Raw genomic sequence first — 25,085 nt, 5'->3', positions numbered from 1 at the left:
CTACTCCAAACCCACGACTCCATGTGTAACTATACAGTAAAACATCTACTCCAAACCCACGACTCCATGTGTAACTATACAGTAAAACATCTACTCCAAACCCACGACTCCATGTGTAACTATACAGTAAAACATCTACTCCAAACCCACGACTCCATGTGTAACTATACAGTAAAACATCTACTCCAAACCCACGACTCCATGTGTAACTATACAGTAAAACATCTACTCCAAACAACCCACGACTCCATGTGTAACTATACAGTAAAACATCTACTCCAAACCCACGACTCCATGTGTAACTATACAGTAAAACATAAAACATCTACTCCAAACCCACGACTCCATGTGTAACTATACAGTAAAACATCTACTCCAAACCCATGACTCCATGTGTAACTATACAGTAAAACATCTACTCCAAACCCACGATTCCATGTGTAACTATACAGTAAAACATCTACTCCAAACCCACGATTCCATGTGTAACTATACAGTAAAACATCTACTCCAAACCCACGACTCCATGTGTAACTATACAGTAAAACATCTACTCCAAACCCACGACTCCATGTGTAACTATACAGTAAAACATCTACTCCAAACCCACGACTCCATGTGTAACTATACAGTAAAACATCTACTCCAAACCCACGACTCCATGTGTAACTATACAGTAAAACATCTACTCCAAACCCACGACTCCATGTGTAACTATACAGTAAAACATCTACTCCAAACCCACGATTCCATGTGTAACTATACAGTAAAACATCTACTCCAAACCCACGACTCCATGTGTAACTATACAGTAAAACATCTACTCCAAACCCACACGACTCCATGTGTAACTATACAGTAAAAACATCTACTCCAAACCCACGACTCCATGTGTAACTATACAGTAAAACATCTACTCCAAACCCACGACTCCATGTGTAACTATACAGTAAAACATCTACTCCAAACCCACGATTCCATGTGTAACTATACAGTAAAACATCTACTCCCAAACCCACGACTCCATGTGTAACTATACAGTAAAACATCTACTCCAAACCCACGATTCCATGTGTAACTATACAGTAAAACATCTACTCCAAACCCACGACTCCATGTGTAACTATACAGTAAAACATCTACTCCAAACCCACGATTCCATGTGTAACTATACAGTAAAACATCTACTCCAAACCCACGATTCCATGTGTAACTATACAGTAAAACATCTACTCCAAACCCACGACTCCATGTGTAACTATACAGTAAAACATCTACTCCAAACCCACGACTCCATGTGTAACTATACAGTAAAACATCTACTCCAAACCCACGACTCCATGTGTAACTATACAGTAAAACACATCTACTCCAAACCCACGACTCCATGTGTAAACTATACAGTAAAAACATCTACTCCAAACCCATGACTCCATGTGTAACTATACAGTAAAACATCTACTCCAAACCCACGACTCCATGTGTAACTATACAGTAAAACATCTACCCAAACCCACGACTCCATGTGTAACTATACAGTAAAACATCTACTCCAAACCCACGACTCCATGTGTAACTATACAGTAAAACATCTACTCCAAACCCACGACTCCATGTGTAACTATACAGTAAAACATCTACTCCAAACCCACGACTCCATGTGTAACTATACAGTAAAACATCTACTCCAAACCCACGACTCCATGTGTAACTATACAGTAAAACATCTACTCCAAACCCACGACTCCATGTGTAACTATACAGTAAAACATCTACTCCAAACCCACGACTCCATGTGTAACTATACAGTAAAACATCTACTCCAAACCCACGACTCCATGTGTAACTATACAGTAAAACATCTACTCCAAACCCACGACTCCATGTGTAACTATACAGTAAAACATCTACTCCAAACCCACGACTCCATGTGTAACTATACAGTAAAACATCTACTCCAAACCCACGACTCCATGTGTAACTATACAGTAAAACATCTACACCAAAAACACAAGACTCCATGTGTAACTATACAGTAAAACATCTACTCCAAACCCACGACTCCATGTGTAACTATACAGTAAAACATCTACTCCAAACCCACGACTGCCATGCGTAACTATACAGTAAAAAACATCTACTCCAAACCCACGACTCCATGTGTAACTATACAGTAAAACATCTACTCCAAACCCACGACTCCATGTGTAACTATACATAACATCTACTCCAAACCCACGACTCCATGTGTAACTATACAGTAAAACATCTACTCCAAACCCACGACTCCATGTGTAACTATACAGTAAAACATCTACTCCAAACCCACGACTCCATGTGTAACTATACAGTAAAACATCTACTCCAAACCCACGATTCCATGTGTAACTATACAGTAAAACATCTACTCCCAAACCCACGATTCCATGTGTACTATACAGTAAAAGTTCTACTCCAAACCCACGACTCCATGTGAAACTATACAATAAAAGATCTACTCCAAACCCACGACTCCATGTGTACTATACAGTAAAAGATCTACTCCAAACCCACGACTCCATGTGTAACTATACAGTAAAACATCTACTCCAAACCCACGACTCCATGTGTAACTATACAGTAAAACATCTACTCCAAACCCACGATTCCATGTGTAACTATACAGTAAAACATCTACTCCAAACCCACGATTCCATGTGTAACTATACAGTAAAACATCTACTCCAAACCCACGACTCCATGTGTAACTATACAGTAAAACATCTACTCCAAACCCACGATTCCATGTGTAACTATACAGTAAAAACATCTACTCCAAACCCACGACTCCATGTGTAACTATACAGTAAAACATCTACTCCAAACCCACGACTCCATGTGTAACTATACAGTAAAACATCTACTCCAAACCCACGACTCCATGTGTAACTATACAGTAAAACATCTACTCCAAACCCAACCACGATCCATGTGTAACTATACAGTAAAACATCTACTCCAAACCCACGACTCCATGTGTAACTATACAGTAAAACATCTACTCCAAACCCACGACTCCATGTGTAACTATACAGTAAAACATCTACACCAAACCCATGATTCCATGTGTAACTATACAGTAAAACATCTACTCCAAACCCATGACTCCATGTGTAACTATACAGTAAAACATCTACTCCAAACCCTCGACTCCATGTGTAACTACACAGTAAAACATCTACTCCAAACCCAAGACTCCATGTGTAACTATACAGTAAAACATCTACACCAAACCCACGACTCCATGTGTAACTATACAGTAAAACATCTACTCCAAACCCACGATTCCATGTGTAACTATACAGTAAAACATCTACTCCAAACCCACGACTCCATGTGTAACTATACAGTAAAACATCTACTCCAAACCCATGACTCCATGTGTAACTATACAGTAAAACATCTACACCAAACCCACGATTCCATGTGTAACTATACAGTAAAACATCTACTCCAAACCCACGACTCCATGTGTAACTATACAGTAAAACATCTACTCCAAACCCACGATTCCATGTGTAACTATACAGTAAAACATCTACTCCAAACCCACGACTCCATGTGTAACTATACAGTAAAACATCTACACCAAAAACCCACGACTCCATGTGTAACTATACAGTAAAACATCTACTCCAAACCCACGACTCCATGTGTAACTATACAGTAAAACATCTACTCCAAACCCACGACTCCATGTGTAACTATACAGTAAAACATCTACTCCAAACCCACGACTCCATGTGTAACTATACAGTAAAACATCTACTCCAAACCCACGACTCCATGTGTAACTATACAGTAAAACATCTACTCCAAACCCCGACTCCATGTGTAACTATACAGTAAAACATCTACTCCAAACCCACGACTCCATGTGTAACTATACAGTAAAACATCTACTCCAAACCCACGATTCCATGTGTAACTATACAGTAAAACATCTACTCCAAACCCACGATTCCATGTGTAACTATACAGTAAAACATCTACTCCCAAACCCACGATTCCATGTGTAACTATACAGTAAAACATCTACTCCAAACCCACGATTCCATGTGTAACTATACAGTAAAACATCTACACCAAACCCACGACTCCATGTGTAACTATACAGTAAAACATCTACTCCAAACCCACGACTCCATGTGTAACTATACAGTAAAACATCTACTCCAAACCCACGACTCCATGTGTAACTATACAGTAAAACATCTACTCCAAACCCACGACCATGTGTAACTATACAGTAAAACATCTACTCCAAACCCACGACTCCATGTGTAACTATACAGTAAACAGTAAAACATCTACACCAAACCCACGACTCCATGTGTAACTATACAGTAAAACATCTACACCAAACCCACGACTCCATGTGTAACTATACAGTAAAACATCTACACCAAACCCACGACTCCATGTGTAACTATACAGTAAAACATCTACACCAAACCCACGACTCCATGTGTAACCTCGTAGTAGCTTAGTACCCTAATTGATACTTCAGATTTATAGTTTATGAGTAGATATAACAAGCCAAAAGCATCATATGCATATAATTATTATTATACAAATGATTTTCTTTGAGAAACAACGGAATCACAGTATACTTAGAAGACCCCAATTTTTTTTACTTAATATTACAAATTTATAAGGTTCGGCCCATTTTTTAAACCAAAAATTAGGCCCTGATTTTAACATGACTTTATGATAGCAGAACAAACGGTTTTTGGGTCACAGAATTAGGTTTATCAATACATTGTAAGTTATTATACCTTGCTAAGGTTAGAGTAGAGCTCTGCCACAGAGTCACAGAATTTGTCCACATCTTGAGTGAGGAGCTGGTCAGGATTGGAGATCCGGTTGTCTAAGTTACACATTTTGTAGTAAGTAAACCCTCTGTGGATAAAATCAAACATTATTTATGTGCTCCCATGATACTGTAATTGTATGTACAGGTATATTAACATCATAGCAGTGTTGACAGTTAAGTGTTTATAGGACCCCAAAGAAACAATTAGGAAAAATTATGCCTTAGTACAAGGAACACCTTTTTCAAGGGAAAGTAATTTGTACAGTTTGAAAGTAAAAATAATTTCATTCTTTGTAAACCTTTCAAAGAATATTAAACATTTGATTAGAAATTACTTATGTTAGGATCAAAATAAAGGGTGAATGAGAAAGCCTACCAATATATATCTATACATTAGTTATATACATCGATATAAAGTAAAGTGCTGAGTTAATATCAAGATTATACAACTTACTGTAAATATTTTCTATACAGATTCTCAGATAATCTGGTACGGAACCTCAGCTTCAACTCATTCAACCCATACTATAACAAAAACAAAGTTATCAGAAATGGCTTGTCTTCAAAAGAATATTATTTTTTTCTCATGAAATAGAACACTTTATTACTACATATACCTCGATTTCAATTGTCCATGCATAAATAAAGACCAAAACTACATAAAACTGTCTAGATTTGCAATAATTTCGTCTTATTAGCACCTTTTCATTTTTTCGATTTTTAAACGCCCAAGGTGCTAAATGGGTCGAATACTGTATATCTTAGTAAGGAAATTCTCATATTTACCTTATGTTAATACATGCATATGGCTATTAATGTGAAAATAAAATCTCATGTCATTGTTTAATATCCTTATGATTGTTTTTTGTTTTGAAAATGTCATGTGAATAAACTTACCTTTAAAGCATTATTTGTACATGATATCTGAAAAGAAACAAAAATAAATCTACAAGTTTGTCTCACTTTGTTACCTTTATCAACATTAACTAATACACAAATAATTTTAAATCTGTAACAGTTCAGTATCATCTTTTCTTACATTCCTTTTAAAATAACAAAGTTTTAGTTCTATTTAAATACAAATAGACGTAGTTGTAAATCGGAAACCGTTTAATTGACAATGTGTTGATCCCCAATTTGTCCTCATACAATTACTGTATTAGTTTGGGTGATTTAGAGATGTCTGTAAAACATAATTGCCTCCATCTAAAAATAAGGATACAACAGGATGGGACGTACATGGAGTACAATATGTCTCCCTCTCTCACCAAATTTTATGATAGAGGCATAAAAACAAAAAACACTCACCATTGGCATGGCATAGATAAACTTGAAGAGATACTTCTTGAATAATTCCATATCCCGGCCAATGATAGCGCTAAAATAACAACACAAATGGAGATTACAATTCATAAATAGCTATATATACGAGAACGTAAACACCCTCAAATACAAAATTTTTATTTAACTAACCAGTTGTGTTAATAAATACCTTCCAGTTATTATATGTTTTAAGGTATTGTTTAGAAATAAGTCATCTAAGGTGTATAAAACTCTAAAACTCTGTATATGAAAACTTTCCCCAATATCATATTGGTTATAAAAATTCAAATTTTATCATTTCATAATTCAGAAATTTACCCCGTTTACATTTAAAGAGAAAATACCATCAAAATATTTATGACAATTTTTTTTTTAATTTCAGAAAATTTAGTTACATCGGTTAATTAATAATAGCAACATTTTTCATGTTAAGGGCAAGGAAATAACGAGATAATTCAAAAAGATATGTTTTATATAATAACCCTTTGTGAATTATCTCTCTTGGACCATTTATACATAATGTAATGTGTACCTCTCTATGGATGTGCCATTCTGTATCATCCAGACATCTGCGTACGTCCGGGCAATCAGTGCTGCAGCCACAAGGAACATGTACCATGCCTGGGGAGTAAGACAAAAGTCATACATATTTTGTGTAACTACTGATAAAAGGAGGTGTTGCATGGCCGCCCACGATCGATTTTTAATTTTTTGGTGCAAATACATCAATCGGCACATAATATGTATCGGACCAGTACTTATTCCATGAATAGATTAATCATGCGACTACAGCGCCACCTTTTGTAAGTTTTACGTCCGATTCCTACTTGTGCGCCTTTAATGCATCATATTAGGACATACAAAACAAAGAGATAAATTATTTTGGTGTAATAACATAGCATTTCGTATTATCTTTTTAACGATATACAATACGTCATTAGATCTGTTGGGGTTTTCTTGCAATTTCCAGTTTTGCTCTTAATTTTTCATAAAAATGGAGGAATTTCATTTCATTAGTTTTTAATAAATTCCTTAGATAACAATGGCAAACCCCGAGTACCCTAAAATTTCAGCAATCAAAAATATCTTCATATATCATTTATTGACTCAAGAAAATATTGTGTCGATGAATCACTGGGTATGCCGACTTTTTTGCACTTTTGTACGGCTACCCCCTTTATTTCTTACCCAATATCAAAGTACTGAGAGTACTGAGAGTTAAAAATGTTAAACGAAATCTGTCCTTCTCTCGGCTCTATCATGTATCAAAAGCCGTTTTAGCGACGTCATACTTGAGTAAAACATATCCTATGTAAGTTGGTGTACCAAAGTTGGTCAAACTGACTTATATATTGACATTTGACCTACATCTAAATAAAAACTTCTTTTGCCTATATCACAAAATGTTAATTTTAGGGTCATATATTGAACTAGACAATATGTTAAATAGGGTCCTATAATATTTCCTACACCAATCATCAGAAGTATTTCTGTCTTCATGGGTTTATTTACTTATTAATAAGCAAATGTTCCGTTTAGCGAAATGTATTATGGTATATCGGTGTAACTTATATGTTGACCTTAGATATTTCTCAAAAGAATATACTGTTGTTTTTATGTCATAAATATGTCATGCATAATTTGGATTTCATTCTTCAGCCAAACAGCCCATCTCGGACTATTATTCACACAATAATACATAGTCAAACTATACAGTAATGAAAAAAGAATACAGTGGACTGAAATTGCTTAACTTTTTGGGGCACAAAATAAGATATTTCACTCTAGGAACTCTTCAATTGACGTTCTTGGTGTCTGATATATTTAAAAACTGTTACTATGAAAGTAGGTAAAGTAAACAAATCATGCGGAATATTACAGACCCACTATCTGAGTTCTTTAGGCCTTTCACATATTGAAAAGCTGTTTGAAGATTTTCATATATTTCACTTGTCTGAAGCCCTTTATTCCAGCATACTGCAAGGCGTCTTAGTTATAGTCAAGAAGTCGTTTATGTTTGCCAATTTGAACCCTGTGACCTTCAATTAACGTCAATGTCATTCATTTGACAAACAACTTAGTAGCCCTTTATTTAAGAATATGTTAGGTCTAACATCATGTATTGATGCCTTCCAATTATTGAGAAGTTGTTTGAATGAAAGGTTTATGAACGACGGCGCACGAAGTACAATCACTCAAGGTCACCCTGACCTATCAGGCAAGATGATTTAGGAACATTTGCCCTTCATCCCAACATGCTACATGTACAATACCAGGTGTCTAGTCCTCTTAGTTATCCACAAGAAGTCGTTTAAAGATTTTAGTCTATTTGACTCAAGTGACCATGAAGGTAGGTCAAGGTCATTCATTTAAACAAACTTGGTAGTCGTTTAAGCTATCATTCTAAAGTCCCAATATCAGATTCCAATGCCTCTTAGTTATTCACAATAAGTCGTTTAAAGTTTTTAGCCTATTTGACCCTTGTAACCTTAAATGAACTTGGTAGTCGTTCATGCCAGCATACTTAATGCCTTATATCAGGTATCTAGGCATCTTAGTTATTCACAAGAAATCGTTAAAAGATTTAGCCTTTTTGAATTCTTTGACCTTGAATGAAGGTCAAGGTAATTCATTTCCACAAACTTGGTGGTCCATCATTTCAGCATTCTACAAGCCTAATGTCAGTTTCTTGGGCCTTTCGGATATTGAGAAGAAGTTGTTTGAATGAAAAGTTTATACATACGACGAAATGCGAACAGCGCACGACCATGGACAAAGCATGGTGACTGTAGGTCATCCTGACCCTTCTGGTTAGATGACCTTATGACATTAAAATGAAATAACGATGAAAATGCGGTCCTGCAGGTAGGGCGTTAGAATTGTACCTACTGCCCTTATTGCATGATAAGAAAAGGCGACTAAATTTAGGATCGTATCATAGCATCTCTTCTTCCTAACTTAATTTATACTTCTTAACGTCTTCCTTGACACTGTCTCACATTTGGCCTTCGGTTGAGAGCTCGCCCCTGTGAGGTAGGCTCTGGGTTCTGTCACCTGGCGGAGACACACCCTGCTTAGCGCTCAGCATTAAGGGAGTAGGACGACTTGTTCGTCTGTTGTCAGTATGATGTGACTGAGGGATGTGTTGCTTGGTGTCTTCGGCGGCATGTTTCAGTGATATAGCACTATGAAAAGGGCAAGAGTTCCACTATAGAAGAAGACACAACATGAATATACCGAAGTCTCCCATATCGCACACTACGCACTTCATACACTCAGGACACTGCATACATAAGATGCCTTCCTTACATGATCCTGGCTATCAATAGGGCTTTGATTTAATCAAACAAACAGTGAAAACAATTTTATAGAGTCAAGAATGCAGGAATTGGTCTACTGCAAAAGTAAACTTGTTGATTCGCTGATTTTTATTGACGTACTACTACAGCTATAGTCATTTAAGGACGGCATCCCATGTATGTCCTTTCATATATTCTATGGTGTTGCCCCATCAAAGGACAGAACCAAGATATTTCATCAAAGTTTTTCCCCCATAATTAATTTAGTAACAATAGTATTTTTGTTGTTGTTGAAAATAGTGAATCTGATATAAACATTGACCGACCAATTCTAATAAACTCATTGATATAGGTATTTCGGTCTCCTTTTGTTCTAAGAAGTTAGACGAAAGTATCTAGCAAAATAAAGCTGCTAGAAATCATGCACTTTCATGAAGGTTGTTGGATGAGAAACAAACTTATAACTTGTAATCAGTACCTGGTAAACATTTTAGTGGTATTATTTCGCGATACCTATATGTTACTAAAGGTAAAATGAGACATAGCGCCTCGTCTGATGTCTGATTGACGCCAGCAAAATAGTTACCAAATTCAGTCGCCTTTTACGATCATGCAATGGGTATAGCAGGTGCAATTCTAACGCCCTACCTGAGACGATGGCAACATTGATGGTTCCCTTTAAATAACAATGGGCAAAGGACACATACTGTCCTATTTATTACCTTAATGCTTATACAGTTTCTGGAATGCAACATGGCATTGTGTATATGTTAAATCATAACTGTCAGTTTTATGTGTCCCACTGTTTCAAAACGGATAAGTAGAATTTCTGAAAAATATTATTTAAACATGAGTTTATGATGATTATTTCAAGGTTTGGTCGAAATACGCACCTCATCATCACATTCTACTCCAACAGTAAAGTCGGTAATATTAGACAGTGTACTCTCAGTACTTTGATATTATGGAAAAAACAGGGGGTAGACGAAATTAACCTAAAAAAACGTGGCATATCCAATGATTCATCAACTTGAGCTGTTTATGGTAAATCGATGATAACCTGAATATAATTTTAAACATCAAAATTTTAGGGTACTCGAGTAGTGCCTTACTTATTCTGGTGCTCGAACGAAAAATTGAAAACTTCAAAAAGTCGTATTTTCTGTCAAATTTGATATTTACGTTCGATTTGTGATTGAATGATATTGGATACAGCCAAGTGTGATATGTCGTTAAAAAGGCAATTTTATGTGGTATTTTAAATCACAAGAAAAACGTGATTTAAGTGTTTTTACTATGACTTATGCTAGGTAAAAGGCCCAATGGACATTAAATTTACCAGTGTTAATGTAGGGGGCGCTGTAGTCCTAATAATGGTCCAATCGGGTTTTAAGTATTATAGACATATGTGTATTAATGCAATTAACTAATTTAAATTCAAAAATCAAAAAAATATCGTGGGCGGATTTTCACCCTGTATGCAACACCTCCTTTGTACAATATTATGTATTTATGGGTCAAAGACCAAATATCAAAGTGGTTGAATCAATTATGATTTATTCTGTTTTTTGACATGAACATTTTCTACATAGTATCCCCTTACACAATATTAACATACCGGTATATATTGAACACCAATAGCTTCATATTGAAGGGCAATACAGTTTTTAGTATCACAATTGAATGTTTTAGACAGCTCAAACCCTAAGAATTCATAGCAACACATCACATGTCACAGATCAGTTTTAATGACAAACATAATCAAAGAATTGTGTATTTACCTCTGCTGTGAACCATCCTGGGATCAGAACCTTGAGAATTCTTAACAGACGCCTGGGGAAGAAAAAAAAAAAAAAAACAACATGCAATATCAATTAGTCTATAACATGTTTTTTCTCTCAGTTTGAAAACTCTGATACTTGGTACTTGTTCAATTACAAATATGAACTTCAAAATTAATCTTCTTAGAACATTTGTACATATTTCATTATTCAAAATTTCAAATGTTCTGATTCAAGGTCTTATTGTAAGTTCATAAATATTCCATATTACTTTTAATAACAATAATGTAAATGATGATAAACTTTGTTAAGAAATATCATTTGATTATCTTACCCAAAAAATACTCCATCAACAGCCGCCCGCTCTTTCTTCTGACTGACGCTCTGTAAAATCAAGCATTTATTTTTTCAAACTTTTTACATTCTATAATGTACTTATTTGATAATGATGTTCTTTCTATTTGGAAATTTCATTCTCTGTGCTAATGTGACAGGTGAGAAAATGTAGTGGCCAGACAAGGGTTTGAATCCAGGACCTCCGAACACTATGTACCCTTATACTGGCCGGATGCACTACCAATTCAATGATAACCTGGTCACCAATGATCCAATTCTGAACCCAGATTTAATTGAATTTTATCCAATATTGATAACATGATACAAATTCATAAAGACATGCTAACTTGGAAAATTATTGCACACATATTCTTACCTCATGGATAACTACTTTGATGTCAGTCTGTTTTCTAAAAACAGAAAATTTAAAATCAATGTAATAAATTAAAAAAAAATAACTCTTGTATCTTAATTAGGAGGTTTTCTGTACATGTGAAAACATCAAGTGCAGCTGAAGAAAAGAAACTTATTGAATTGTTAGTATACATCATAACTAAGTGTAACTGAGTAGGCTACCTTACACCATATAAGTTATATATAAGGAATTTGCATTTGGCATGCAAAACATTCCCATATTTACACAAGGCCTATATACATGACCTTAGGCCTATATTAGTAAACTACGCACATTTTCAATGCAATAGTTCGGAGAGAACTAGGATATGTTTTCGAAAAGTGTCCTATTTTCTGACCTGTCATATTGGACTTTGGTTATCAAGTTTGCTGATGTCCTGTAAATGTGGCTTAAGAAATTCGCGAATTTCTAAAGTTTTACTGTAAAACTAATGTCATCAACAATATAAACATACCCCCTGGCTATCTTGTCAGCTCTGTTTTTGTAGACAAGAAACGATGCTGCAGCTACGGCTGTCAATATCGCCGAATTCCGAGGCGTCAGCTTGCTGAAGGCAGCCATGTTCGAACAAGCACTTCCGCTAGACAGTACACTCTAATACTGAAACCGGATCATTTGTTCCAGAATGCAGTTATCCGGAATTTTGTTAAAATACAAGAAATCAATTATGAGAATCGGTATTTTTTTTGTAATGTTATAAAATTATGGAAAAATAAAAATGGTTTTATTTCTACAGTCCCTGTTTATGTTACCATATTTGAACCAATAAAGACCCTTGTACCCCTAAATATTTTTGTCACATTTTAGCCCAAAATCGTTCCTTTTAGAATCACACCTTCATTTCTTTTTAATTTTTTAATTACCATGAGCTAGTCTACCTTATCAGGCTAGGTTGAATACAGCATTTATATTCAGTATACAACGTTTACATTACATTCAGAACTGGGTCGATCCAGCTACAGTGGTGTTCATAGATCCTGGGTTTGAATCCCATTCTGACTGCTATATTTTTTTCCTCCCTTGTTACATAAAGATACTGTAGTCTGTAAATTGGGATATTTGGAAATTAGTGCATACTCATATGTTACAGATTATCAATCTGTATTATACAGAATGTAGATATTTTCATTCTATCATTACGTATAGGGCCTGCAGTAGCCGAGTGGCTAAGGTGACATCTGGGTCATGAGTTTGAAGTTAAGTCATGTAGGGCAGTTGCCATGTATTGACCATGGACTGGTGGTTTTTCTCAGAGTACTTTGGCCTTCATCCACCTCCTTTACATGGCATATCCTTAAATGACTTTAAAGTTTCAGATTTTTCAAATAAAGATTTAACCAGAGAGTGGATTCTGCTGTTGATTCATCATGTTTTACCCCCACATCATCAATACTTGACCAGGGGAAATATTATCTTTACATTGTTTAAACCTGAACTATATGTCAGAGCAAAACTGAAGGAAGTTCAGGAGAAAACCAAATCACCGGCCTAAGCAAATAGCTGTTATTCAATCTACAGATTTCTGAAAAGACCAAACTACCCGTCTCATCGTATCCACATACACGCAGACATAGCCTTCAACTTTACTACGATATATGAATGGAGTATTGAGGATGCCAGTTCCATAGAAAGAGCAACATTTCACTTTGAATATATTGAGAGATACTGGGAATAACACTTCTGGTTCATTATAATTGGACTTCTCGATATACCATGCAAGGTATATGTACATTCATTTGTATTTACTTTTAACCAAACCATGACCTTGGTACATACCAGATAAAGGTTATCTATTTTAACTCACAATCCTGATTGTCCTTGAACTTGGCATGCTATAAACTCAAAAGAATGACTCGGAGGTTAAAATAGGATAATATCAAACTAATACATCTGACCTCTTCAACTCTGAAAGGTCAAGGTCATTCAATTGTTTAACCTCTTGAGCCATTTATTACAGAATGAACTGGATCTCTTATTAAAGTGAACAGTCGGGCGAGGATGGCTAAAGTCGGTAAAAATGATGTGAATGTATCCAGTATAATTTCTTATGAAATGGAAAAATAAAATCTCTCGTCAAAATCTGTCTGCGTACGAAGAAATTAATTTAAAGTATGGAAATTCTAAAACGTCCTCCCGGCTCACTATGTCCGTGGTTACATTTCCACGCAGCCTCGCTTTCAATGCTTTCATCTTTTCTTTACTTTATTGGTCAGAACTGGGAAACTAAGCAGAACTTGACAGTCGTATTAATATGTGAGAGCTTTTGGAAGGCCAATGAACGCATTTAGACTGGTTTTCTTTGCCCGACTATTCACTTTAAACATAGTTATTTTGAAGAGATCACTGGACAATGTCAGGTTATAATCAATCTTTCTTGTAGACAATGTCAGATTATAATCAATCTTTCTTGTAGACAATGTCAGGGTATAATCAATCTTTCTTGTAGACAATGTCAGATTATAATCAATCTTTCTTGTAGACAATATCAGGTTATAATCAATCTTTCTTGTAGACAATGTCAGGTTATAATCAATCTTTCTTGTAGACAATGTCAGGTTATAATCAATCTTTCTTGTAGACAATATCAGGTTATAATCAATCTTTCTTGTAGACAATGTCAGGTTATAATCAATCTTTCTTGTAGACAATGTCAGGTTATAATCAATCTTTCTTGTAGACAATGTCAGGTTATAATCAATCATTCTTGTAGACAATGTCAGATTATAATCAATCTTTCTTGTAGACAATGTCAGATTATAATCAATCTTTCTTGTAGACAATGTCAGATTATAATCAATCTTTCTTGTAGACAATGTCAGATTATAATCAATCTTTCTTGTAGACAATGTCAGATTATAATCAATCTTTTTGTAAAGGAGTTAAAAACAATAGAAGACTTAAGATAGATCCAACCTGAAATCAATTTCATTTATACAGCTTTTCTAATAGAAAATTGACAAACACAAGGAATGTTGTATCTTAATTGTTTTATTATCTCTGTACACATTTGCAATTAAATTTACATAAATTTGTCATTAAGATTTATATAGTAGCTGTACAAAACAGACCTGGCATAAACTAAACCAAAAGAAAGTTACACAGCACCAAAACAGACAGAAATATGTCTCTGTTCTACTGACTACAGCATTCATCTCATAGTACTCAAGATACAAATAAAAAACAAGTTATTTTCCAAATTACTTAATTTTGTATTTTGATTCTTAACAGCTTTCTAAGACATTAACAAGTGTGTAATATATCGATCATAAACCTAAATTTAAGTAGATATCCCAAACAAATGAATAGTACTCTACCTGTGATTGAAACTATTGCAGGTTTTTTTTAGCAAAATCTTATTTTTGTGAAAAACAAATGTATACAAAATCTCACTGCATACAAAAATATGTTGGTTTCAAGCTTAGATTCCTACCTATTGCTAAATTTCCAACATACAGGTCTGTCCGAGACATTCAACGTGATCAGCAGAGACCAGAAGGTACAAACTTGGTGAAGTTTTCAACAGATTACAGCAACGGTGAGTACATATGTGAACATCAGCGCCGGATAAACCACAGTCTTTAACACTCAGTATATACAGTCTAGCTGCCTGAGGGCAGATCATCCACGAGAGCATTCAACTCTTTATGAATTTGTAAATTCAGTAGTGTCTGCAATTTCCAACCTAGATATTTAAAGACACTCACCATTTCAAGAAAAATAACTTTGATCTTGTAGCCAGGTATTAATGTATCAAAATTTGTTTTTCATTACATGTACATCATAAATACCAAATACAAAAACCTGTTATTTCAATACACGACAGGTTCACCCCAATAGATGTTCATTACTAAGGGGAGTTAACTCAGATTGACAAAGGCATTTATTACCTTCTGATTGAACCTGTTACAGATAATGCAATAATTTAGCAGGAATAGCTTTTTATTTCAATTTAGCAGGAATATTTTTCTAACTTAAATTTTTTTCACCAATGAAATACCTGGTGAAAGAAATATAAAGAACAAATATACAAGCTTTCTATTATTTAATTGAAGCTAAATTGTCTTTTATTGAGTAAATGTTGAGAAAAGATCTAGATTGAAATGCAGACACAAGCTGCCAACATACAAATCTTAAAACAATGTTCAGTCTTCATGTTATGATTAACACTTAAACCATATTATACATCACTTAATTTCCTCACTTTCCACATCTCAAAATTTCTTCAATTTCTTCAAAAATAACACATCTGAATTCTTTCTTGATTATATAAGGTGAATTCCAAGTGCTTCCATTTAACTTATAACTGAATCAATTATATTTACATGTATATTATTCTTATATATTATACTTCTGCAATCAAATATACACAAAAAAGTAAAATTCACACAAACGAAAGTAGTCGTTTCTATCTAAAATAATTGAACTAAGTTCAACAGCGAAATAAAATACATGACCAGGTGAACATATACATGTATAACACTTCAATTATAGTCAGCATTCATCACACCTGACCAGGTACATATTTACCTGAAAGATGACCAGGTACATATTTACCTACATATTTACCTAAGAGATGACCAGGTACATATTTACCTGAGAGATGGTCAGGTACATATTTACCTAAATGATGATTATGTACATATTTACCTGAGAGATGGTCAGGTACATATTTACCTAAGTGATGATTAAGTACATATTTACCTGAGAGATGGTCAGGTACATATCTACCTAAGAAATGATCAGGTACATATTTACCTAATATATAACCAGGTAATATTCACCTAAGTGATGATTATGTACATATTTACCTGAGAGATGATCAGGTACATATCTACCTGAGAGATGATCAGGTACATATCTACCTGAGAGATGATCAGGTACATATCTACCTGAGAGATGATCAGGTACATATCTACCTGAGAGATGATCAGGTACATATCTACCTGAGAGATGATCAGGTACATATCTACCTGAGAGATGATCAGGTACATATCTACCTGAGAGATGATCAGGTACATATCTACCTGAGAGATGATCAGGTACATATCTACCTGAGAGATGATCAGGTACATATTTACCTGAGAGATGATCAGGTACATATCTACCTGAGAGATGATCAGGTACATATTTACCTGAGAGATGATCAGGTACATATTTACCTGAGAGATGATCAGGTACATATTTACCTGAGAGATGATCAGGTACATATTTACCTGAGAGATGATCAGGTACATATTTACCTGAGAGATGATCAGGTACATATTTACCTGAGAGATGATCAGGTACATATTTACCTGGGACACAATCAGGTACATATTTACCTGAGAGATGATCAGGTACATTTTAGAGATCTAGCCTGATGTGAAGACAGTATCAAGGTTGATAACAGAATAAAGCACTAGAGTATGATATACATAGCTTATAACTTCAGACCAACATGTGTGGATTATTTACAGTGGGTCATCTGAATGATCAGCTACTACATGTAGATATATACATAGATACTGTATGTTTTTAATTAACATTTATACACAACTTTAACAACCACAAGGACTGCCAAAAATATCCAGATGTCAAAAGCCATCAAATCACATCACTCAGAATATATATACGATGTACTAGTATTTCTCTTTAGTGCATCCTACACTCTTTCCAAAACATACTCTCTCTCTCACAGATAGTGTCTCTCTCTCTGAATAAAATTGGACGATGAATTAATAAAACACATTCTCCGACCCCACTACCCCGACCACAACTTTTACCAAGTTATCACAATTACTTGGGGTAGTTGTGAACACTTAAATTATCTAGATGAACAATTAATTAAAATACCATCCCATTGTTCAATGACCGTTTGGAATCCTCAACATTTACCAGCCACCATATACATATGTACATCCTTATGTACCGATATTTCAACAGACTTTCAATGATTTCATCCTACTGTCAACAGACTTTCAATGATTTCATCCTACTGTCAACAGACTTTCAGTGATTTCATCCTACTGTCAACAGACTTTCAATGATTTCATCCTAGCTGATGTCAACTGATTTTCAGTGATTTCATCCTACTGTCAATAGACTTTCAGTGATTTCATCCTACTGTCAATAGATTTTCAGTGATTTCATCCTAGCTACTGTCAACAGATTTTCAGTGATTTCATCCTATTGTCAACAAACTTTCAGTGATTTCATTCTGCTGTCAACAGACTTTCAGTGATTTCATCCTACTGTCAACAGACTTTCAGTGATTTCATCCTACTGTCAACAGACTTTCAGTGATTTCATCCTACTGTCAACAGACTTTCAGTTATTTCATCCTACTGTCAACAGACTTTCAGTTATTTCATCCTACTGTCAATAACATCATAATAATTTTATCACAGACACAATCATTTTTACCTAACAAAATAGAAACAAATATGAAAACACTCCATGATGTTATTCTAAATTTAACAGTAACAACAGCTGAAAACAATAAATATTGCTTGCCCTACATAGTCTAAAAAAAATAACATACAATGTACATTTACTTGTATACCATTCTTACTGATATCCCGATGCATGTAATTCAATAACTCTGAACTCCCTACACCCCACCCCACATACTTCTTACAGCTGACCATCACCCCCTCACACCAACTTTTCTTCTTCAGCCCCATATCCCAACTGTTTTTCTTCAGCCCCATATCCCAATTGTTTTTCTTCAGCCCCATATCCCAATTGTTTTTCTTCAGCCCCATATCCCAATTGTTTTTCTTCAGCCCCATATCCCAATTGTTTTTCTTCAGCCCCATATCCCAATTGTTTTTCTTCAGCCCCATATCCCAATTGTTTTTCTTCAGCCCCATATCCCAATTGTTTTTCTTCAGCCCCATATCCCAATTGTTTTTCTTCAGCCCCATATCCCAATTGTTTTTCTTCAGCCCCATATCCCAATTGTTTTTCTTCAGCCCCATATCCCAATTGTTTTTCTTCGGCCCCATATCCCAATTGTTTTTCTTCAGCCCCATATCCCAATTGTTTTTCTTCGGCCCCATATCCCAATTGTTTTTCTTCAGCCCCATATCCCAATTGTTTTTCTTCGGCGGCCCCATATCCCAATTGTTTTTGATCACCCCATTAAACACATATGTAAATGACTAGGTTACATATAAAACAGCACTTCAGCTCACAGACTTACCAATACATAATGTAGTTAAATGCTCGTTAGTATAGATAATAGCAGCACATATCTATATTTTTGATGTACAAAATTTATTTGAAGTTCTACTTTAGCTGTATAACATCATTTTTGTTTTAACCATTGAGCTATGCATCTCAGAACTACAGAAGTTACCAGCATATTTTTGTCAGTGGCTACAACTTTTTCAGTACAAAACTCCTTTTATCAATAACTTTAAAGTGAAATTAGAATTGGCAATAGTTATGTAGATATATAAGTATACAATCTATCTGAGATATGTTATTAAAACAAGTTTGTAATTTACATTAAAAGGTACTAGGATATAAATTGATAACATGTTTACAGGACACCTAACACCTTATCACTGACCATCTCCAACATCTTCTACTACGATAAAAATTCATGATGACAATAAATATTTAAAACTTCATTTACTTTAATTTATGCACTATTAAATGTATTCAATTGTAATCCTAAGGTCTACTTGGTTTATACCTTTTTCATGCTAATTTCAAATCTTTGCTATCCTAGAAACAAATAAAAACATAAATAAAATAAACATTTCCCAGTAGCCCAGACTATAATCAAGGTCACAAGGTCATGGTTCTAATCGTGACCTGAAATCTCACTCCAAATAAGGGTACAGTGTGACTGACTGGAAACTAAGCTCGTTTGATGGTAATCGTACCAACATCCATCTCATGATTACTGTGCCTTTTCTGTGTAACATCCATCTGATGGTAACCGTGACAACGTAACATCCATCTGATTTTTACCATGCCAACATCTGTACATGTCTGGTCCAAATGATGGTAACTGTCACCTTCCATCTGATGGTCACTGGGCTTTTTTCTATCAATGTACGATCAAGGGTTACCACACCTTTTGCTATCTTGATGGTTACAATGACTTATTCTATCTATGTCCGACTCATGGTTACCTTGGTTACCACGCCTTTTTCTATCAACGTCCGACTGATGGGTACTGTGCCTTTTTCTATCTATGTCCGACTCATGCTTATCGTGCCAATGTTGTGATCAGATTTGCACACATCTCAAAGAACTCCAGAGTGACATGGCATTTTGGTGTTTCATCATCTGTCTCCATCTTTTCATCTGTAGACATAAATAATAAGTCACAGTAATTCTTCGACGTCTATAGACAAAAATAGCAATTTACATAAATTTAATTCTCCAACTTCTGTAGACACAAATAATACTAAACATTCATTCTTCATCTTCTGTAGACATAAATAGTAATTCACATGAATTTTACAAATATCTGTTGAAGTCACACGGTATATAATAATAACTGTAAACACAAAAACAATGTGTAAATACAAGTCTGTAGATGACACTATGTTGTAAGAGAGCTACATAACAACAACAATAGAAATTAAAACAATAAAACAATAAAAGAGTAATCTGGTTTATTGTATATTACTACTCTAGACTAGAAACCTCCTATTCCTTTCCATATCCACCTCATTTATTCAGATATGTTGAGGTTTTTGTGTAAAATACAGAAAAGCAAATATTTAAAGATATAACATGCAACCAATTCCTATTATCAATACAAATAATATATTGTTGAATACTAGCAGGATAAACATTAAGTATTGGCATGCAAAGGATGAAGCAATAAGCTGTAAAGGCAAGGTGAATAAGTCAGCAGGTAGAATTAGGACTCTTATGGTGAATAAGCCCACAGAATGATAGAAGTCAAAGGATCCGTGGTATACCATTGGCAAGGGATGAAAAAAGCCAGCACAGAAAGGAAGTTAACAACATACAAAATCCTGACCAAGTGAACAATGTACGATTATGATCATGCAATATCTCTCACCACCAAACTTGTCGGTATAACCCAATTGTGTTTTTTGTAATGTGTGTGTAAAAATGTAAGTGTTCAAGTGTGACTTTTGTAAAAGAAAAGTAATATACCGGTATGCTGGGCCAGCACAGAAACAAAGTATGAAAATGTTGACCAAATGAGCAATACATTAGATAGGATCATGTCATATCTCTCACCACCACGTAAACCTGTCTATATAACCCAGTTGTGTTTGGTAAGTGTGAAATAGTGACATTTAAACTTAAATCAAAGCTGCTTAATAAACTGATAAGATGTGGGGAAATAATATAAGCTGTGGGGTTAGATATGCTACTTCTGTATAGGAGGGAGGGTTGTTAGGGGGAAGGAGACACATAACTAAGGAAAGAGGATAAAAAGGGAAGAGGGTGCAATGGAGGGTCAGAAGGTGAAAGGGGATGGGGACAGAGGGTGAAGGGGGAGGGGGCAAGAGTGAAGGGGGGGGGGACACAGGGTGAAGGGGGAGGGTTGTTAGGGGAAGGAGACACATAACTAAGGAAAGAGGATAAAAAGGGAAGAGGGTGCAATGGAGGGTCAGAAGGTGAAAGGGGATTGGGGTCAGAGGGTGAAGGGGGAGGGGGCAAGAATGAAGGGGGGAGGGGACACAGGGTGAAGGGGGAGGGGACACATGGTGAAGGGGGAGGGTTGTTAGGGGGAAGGAGACACATAACTAAGGAGAGAGGATAAAAAGGGAAGAGGGTGCAATGGAGGGTCAGAAGGTGAAAGGGGATTGGGGACAGAGGGTGAAGGGGGAGGGGGCAAGAGTAAAGGGGGGAGGGGACACAGGGTGAAGGGGGAGGGGACACATGGTCAAGGGGGAGGGGACACATGGTCAAGGGGGAGGGTTGTTAGGGGAAGGAGACACATAACTAAGGAGAGAGGATAAAAAGGGAAGAGGGTGCAATGGAGGGTCAGAAGGTGAAAGGGGATTGGGGTCAGAGGGTGAAGGGGGAGGGGGCAAGAATGAAGGGGGGAGGGGACACAGGGTGAAGGGGGAGGGGACACATGGTGAAGGGGGAGGGTTGTTAGGGGGAAGGAGACACATAACTAAGGAGAGAGGATAAAAAGGGAAGAGGGTGCAATGGAGGGTCAGAAGGTGAAAGGGGATTGGGGACAGAGGGTGAAGGGGGAGGGGGCAAGAGTAAAGGGGGGAGGGGACACAGGGTGAAGGGGGAGGGGACACATGGTCAAGGGGGAGGGGACACATGGTCAAGGGGGAGGGTTGTTAGGGGAAGGAGACACATAACTAAGGAGAGAGGATAAAAAAGGGAAGAGGGTGCAATGGAGGGTCAGAAGGTGAAAGGGGATTGGGGTCAGAGGGTGAAGGGGGAGGGGGCAAGAATGAAGGGGGGAGGGGACACAGGGTGAAGGGGGAGGGGACACATGGTGAAAGGGGGAGGGTTGTTAGGGGGAAGGAGACACATAACTAAGGAGAGAGGATAAAAAGGGAAGAGGGTGCAATGGAGGGTCAGAAGGTGAAAGGGGATTGGGGAAGAGGGGTGAAGGGGGAGGGGGCAAGAGTAAAGGGGGGAGGGGACACAGGGTGAAGGGGGAGGGGGACACATGGTCAAGGGGGAGGGGACACATGGTCAAGGGGGAGGGTTGTTAGGGGAAGGAGACACATAACTAAGGAGAGAGGATAAAAAGGGAAGAGGGTGCAATGGAGGGTCAGAAGGTGAAAGGGGATTGGGGTCAGAGGGTGAAGGGGGAGGGGGCAAGAATGAAGGGGGGAGGGGACACAGGGTGAAGGGGGAGGGGACACATGGTGAAGGGGGAGGGTTGTTAGGGGGAAGGAGACACATAACTAAGGAGAGAGGATAAAAAGGGAAGAGGGTGCAATGGAGGGTCAGAAGGTGAAAGGGGATTGGGGACAGAGGGTGAAGGGGGAGGGGGCAAGAGTAAAGGGGGGAGGGGACACAGGGTGAAGGGGGAGGGGACACATGGTCAAGGGGGAGGGGACACATGGTCAAGGGGGAGGGTTGTTAGGGGAAGGAGACACATAACTAAGGAGAGAGGATAAAAAGGGAAGAGGGTGCAATGGAGGGTCAGAAGGTGAAAGGGGATTGGGGTCAGAGGGTGAAGGGGGAGGGGGCAAGAATGAAGGGGGGAGGGGACACAGGGTGAAGGGGGAGGGTTGTTAGGGGAAGGAGACACATAACTAAGGAGAGAGGATAAAAAGGGAAGAGGGTGCAATGGAGGGTCAGAAGGTGAAAGGGGATTGGGGTCAGAGGGTGAAGGGGGAGGGGGCAAGAATGAAGGGGGGAGGGGACACAGGGTGAAGGGGGAGGGTTGTTAGGGGAAGGAGACACATAACTAAGGAGAGAGGATAAAAAGGGAAGAGGGTGCAATGGAGGGTCAGAAGGTGAAAGGGGATTGGGGTCAGAGGGTGAAGGGGGAGGGGGCAAGAGTGAAGGGGGGAGGGGACACAGGGTGAAGGGGGAGGGGACACATGGTGAAGGGGGAGGGTTGTTAGGGGAAGGAGACACATAACTAAGGAGAGAGGATAAAAAGGGAAGAGGGTGCAATGGAGGGTCAGAAGGTGAAAGGGGATTGGGGTCAGAGGGTGAAGGGGGAGGGGGCAAGAATGAAGGGGGGAGGGGACACAGGGTGAAGGGGGAGGGTTGTTAGGGGAAGGAGACACATAACTAAGGAGAGAGGATAAAAAGGGAAGAGGGTGCAATGGAGGGTCAGAAGGTGAAAGGGGATTGGGGTCAGAGGGTGAAGGGGGAGGGGGCAAGAATGAAGGGGGGAGGGGACACAGGGTGAAGGGGGAGGGTTGTTAGGGGAAGGAGACACATAACTAAGGAGAGAGGATAAAAAGGGAAGAGGGTGCAATGGAGGGTCAGAAGGTGAAAGGGGATTGGGGTCAGAGGGTGAAGGGGGAGGGGGCAAGAATGAAGGGGGGAGGGGACACAGGGTGAAGGGGGAGGGTTGTTAGGGGAAGGAGACACATAACTAAGGAGAGAGGAAAAAAAGGGAAGAGGGTGCAATGGAGGGTCAGAAGGTGAAAGGGGATTGGGGTCAGAGGGTGAAGGGGGAGGGGGCAAGAGTGAAGGGGGGAGGGGACACAGGGTGAAGGGGGAGGGGACACATGGTGAAGGGGGGGGGGTTATAAGGGGAAGGAGACACATAAACTAAGGAGGGAGGATAAAAAGGGAAGAGGGTGCAATGGAGGGTCAGAAGGTGAAAGGGGATTGGGGACAGAGGGTGAAGGGGGAGGGGGCAAGAGTGAAGGGGTAGGGGACACAGGGTGAAGGAGGAGGGTTGTTAGGGGAAGGAGACACATAACTAAGGAGTGAGGATAAAAAGGGAAGAGGGTGCAATGGAAGGTCAGAAGGTGAAAGGGGATTGGGGACAGAGGGTGAAGGGGGAGGGGGCAAGAGTGAAGGGGTAGGGGACACAGGGTGAAGGAGGAGGGTTGTTAGGGGAAGGAGACACATAACTAAGGAGAGAGGATAAAAAGGGAAGAGGGTGCAATGGAGGGTCAGAAGGTGAAAGGGGATTGGGGTCAGAGGGTGAAGGGGGAGGGTTGTTAGGGGAAGGAGACACATAACTAAGGAGTGAGGATAAAAAGGGAAGAGGGTGCAATGGAGGGTCAGAAGGTGAAAGGGGATTGGGGTCAGAGGGTGAAGGGGGAGGGGGCAAGAATGAAGGGGGGAGGGGACACAGGGTGAAGGGGGAGGGTTGTTAGGGGAAGGAGACACATAACTAAGGAGTGAGGATAAAAAGGGAAGAGGGTGCAATGGAGGGTCAGAAGGTGAAAGGGGATTGGGGTCAGAGGGTGAAGGGGGAGGGGGCAAGAATGAAGGGGGGAGGGGACACAGGGTGAAGGGGGAGGGGACACATGGTGAAGGGGGAGGGTTGTTAGGGGAAGGAGACACATAACTAAGGAGAGAGGATAAAAGGGGAAGAGGGTGAAATGGAGGGTCAGAGGGTGAAAGGGGAGGGGACACAGGGTGAAAGGGGAGGGGACACATGGTGAAGGGGGAGGGGACACATGGTGAAGGTGGAGGGGACA

General features: G+C 38.1%; 2 protein-coding genes across 5 annotated transcripts in view; both read right to left on the bottom strand.

Annotated features, from left to right (window-relative positions):
* The window catches only part of LOC138326082 (ATP-binding cassette sub-family D member 3-like), a 42,473-nt gene extending 29,888 nt beyond the window's left edge, over positions 1–12,585 (bottom strand). Inside the window, exons 1-9 of the mRNA XM_069272222.1 lie at positions 12,464–12,585; positions 11,971–12,004; positions 11,593–11,642; positions 11,259–11,310; positions 6,711–6,799; positions 6,164–6,233; positions 5,753–5,779; positions 5,310–5,380; positions 4,818–4,941 (exon numbers count right to left, since the gene is read on the bottom strand). Of these exons, the coding sequence (XP_069128323.1) occupies positions 4,818–4,941; positions 5,310–5,380; positions 5,753–5,779; positions 6,164–6,233; positions 6,711–6,799; positions 11,259–11,310; positions 11,593–11,642; positions 11,971–12,004; positions 12,464–12,570 (624 nt within the window). The 5' untranslated portion in view covers positions 12,571–12,585. The remainder of the gene's footprint in view (positions 1–4,817; positions 4,942–5,309; positions 5,381–5,752; positions 5,780–6,163; positions 6,234–6,710; positions 6,800–11,258; positions 11,311–11,592; positions 11,643–11,970; positions 12,005–12,463) is intronic.
* A 6,660-nt stretch (positions 12,586–19,245) lies between these two features.
* Positions 19,246–25,085, bottom strand: part of LOC138326080 (5'-AMP-activated protein kinase catalytic subunit alpha-2-like) — a 39,228-nt gene continuing 33,388 nt past the window's right edge. For all 4 annotated transcript variants that reach the window (XM_069272216.1, XM_069272217.1, XM_069272218.1 and 1 more), the window contains one exon: positions 19,246–20,310. In XM_069272216.1, the coding sequence (XP_069128317.1) occupies positions 20,213–20,310 (98 nt within the window). In that variant the 3' untranslated portion in view covers positions 19,246–20,212. The remainder of the gene's footprint in view (positions 20,311–25,085) is intronic.

This window comes from Argopecten irradians, chromosome 6, assembly GCF_041381155.1.
Source record: "Argopecten irradians isolate NY chromosome 6, Ai_NY, whole genome shotgun sequence".
Classification (NCBI taxonomy): Eukaryota; Metazoa; Mollusca; class Bivalvia; order Pectinida; family Pectinidae; genus Argopecten; species Argopecten irradians.
This window is presented reverse-complemented; position numbering and strand designations above follow the sequence as displayed.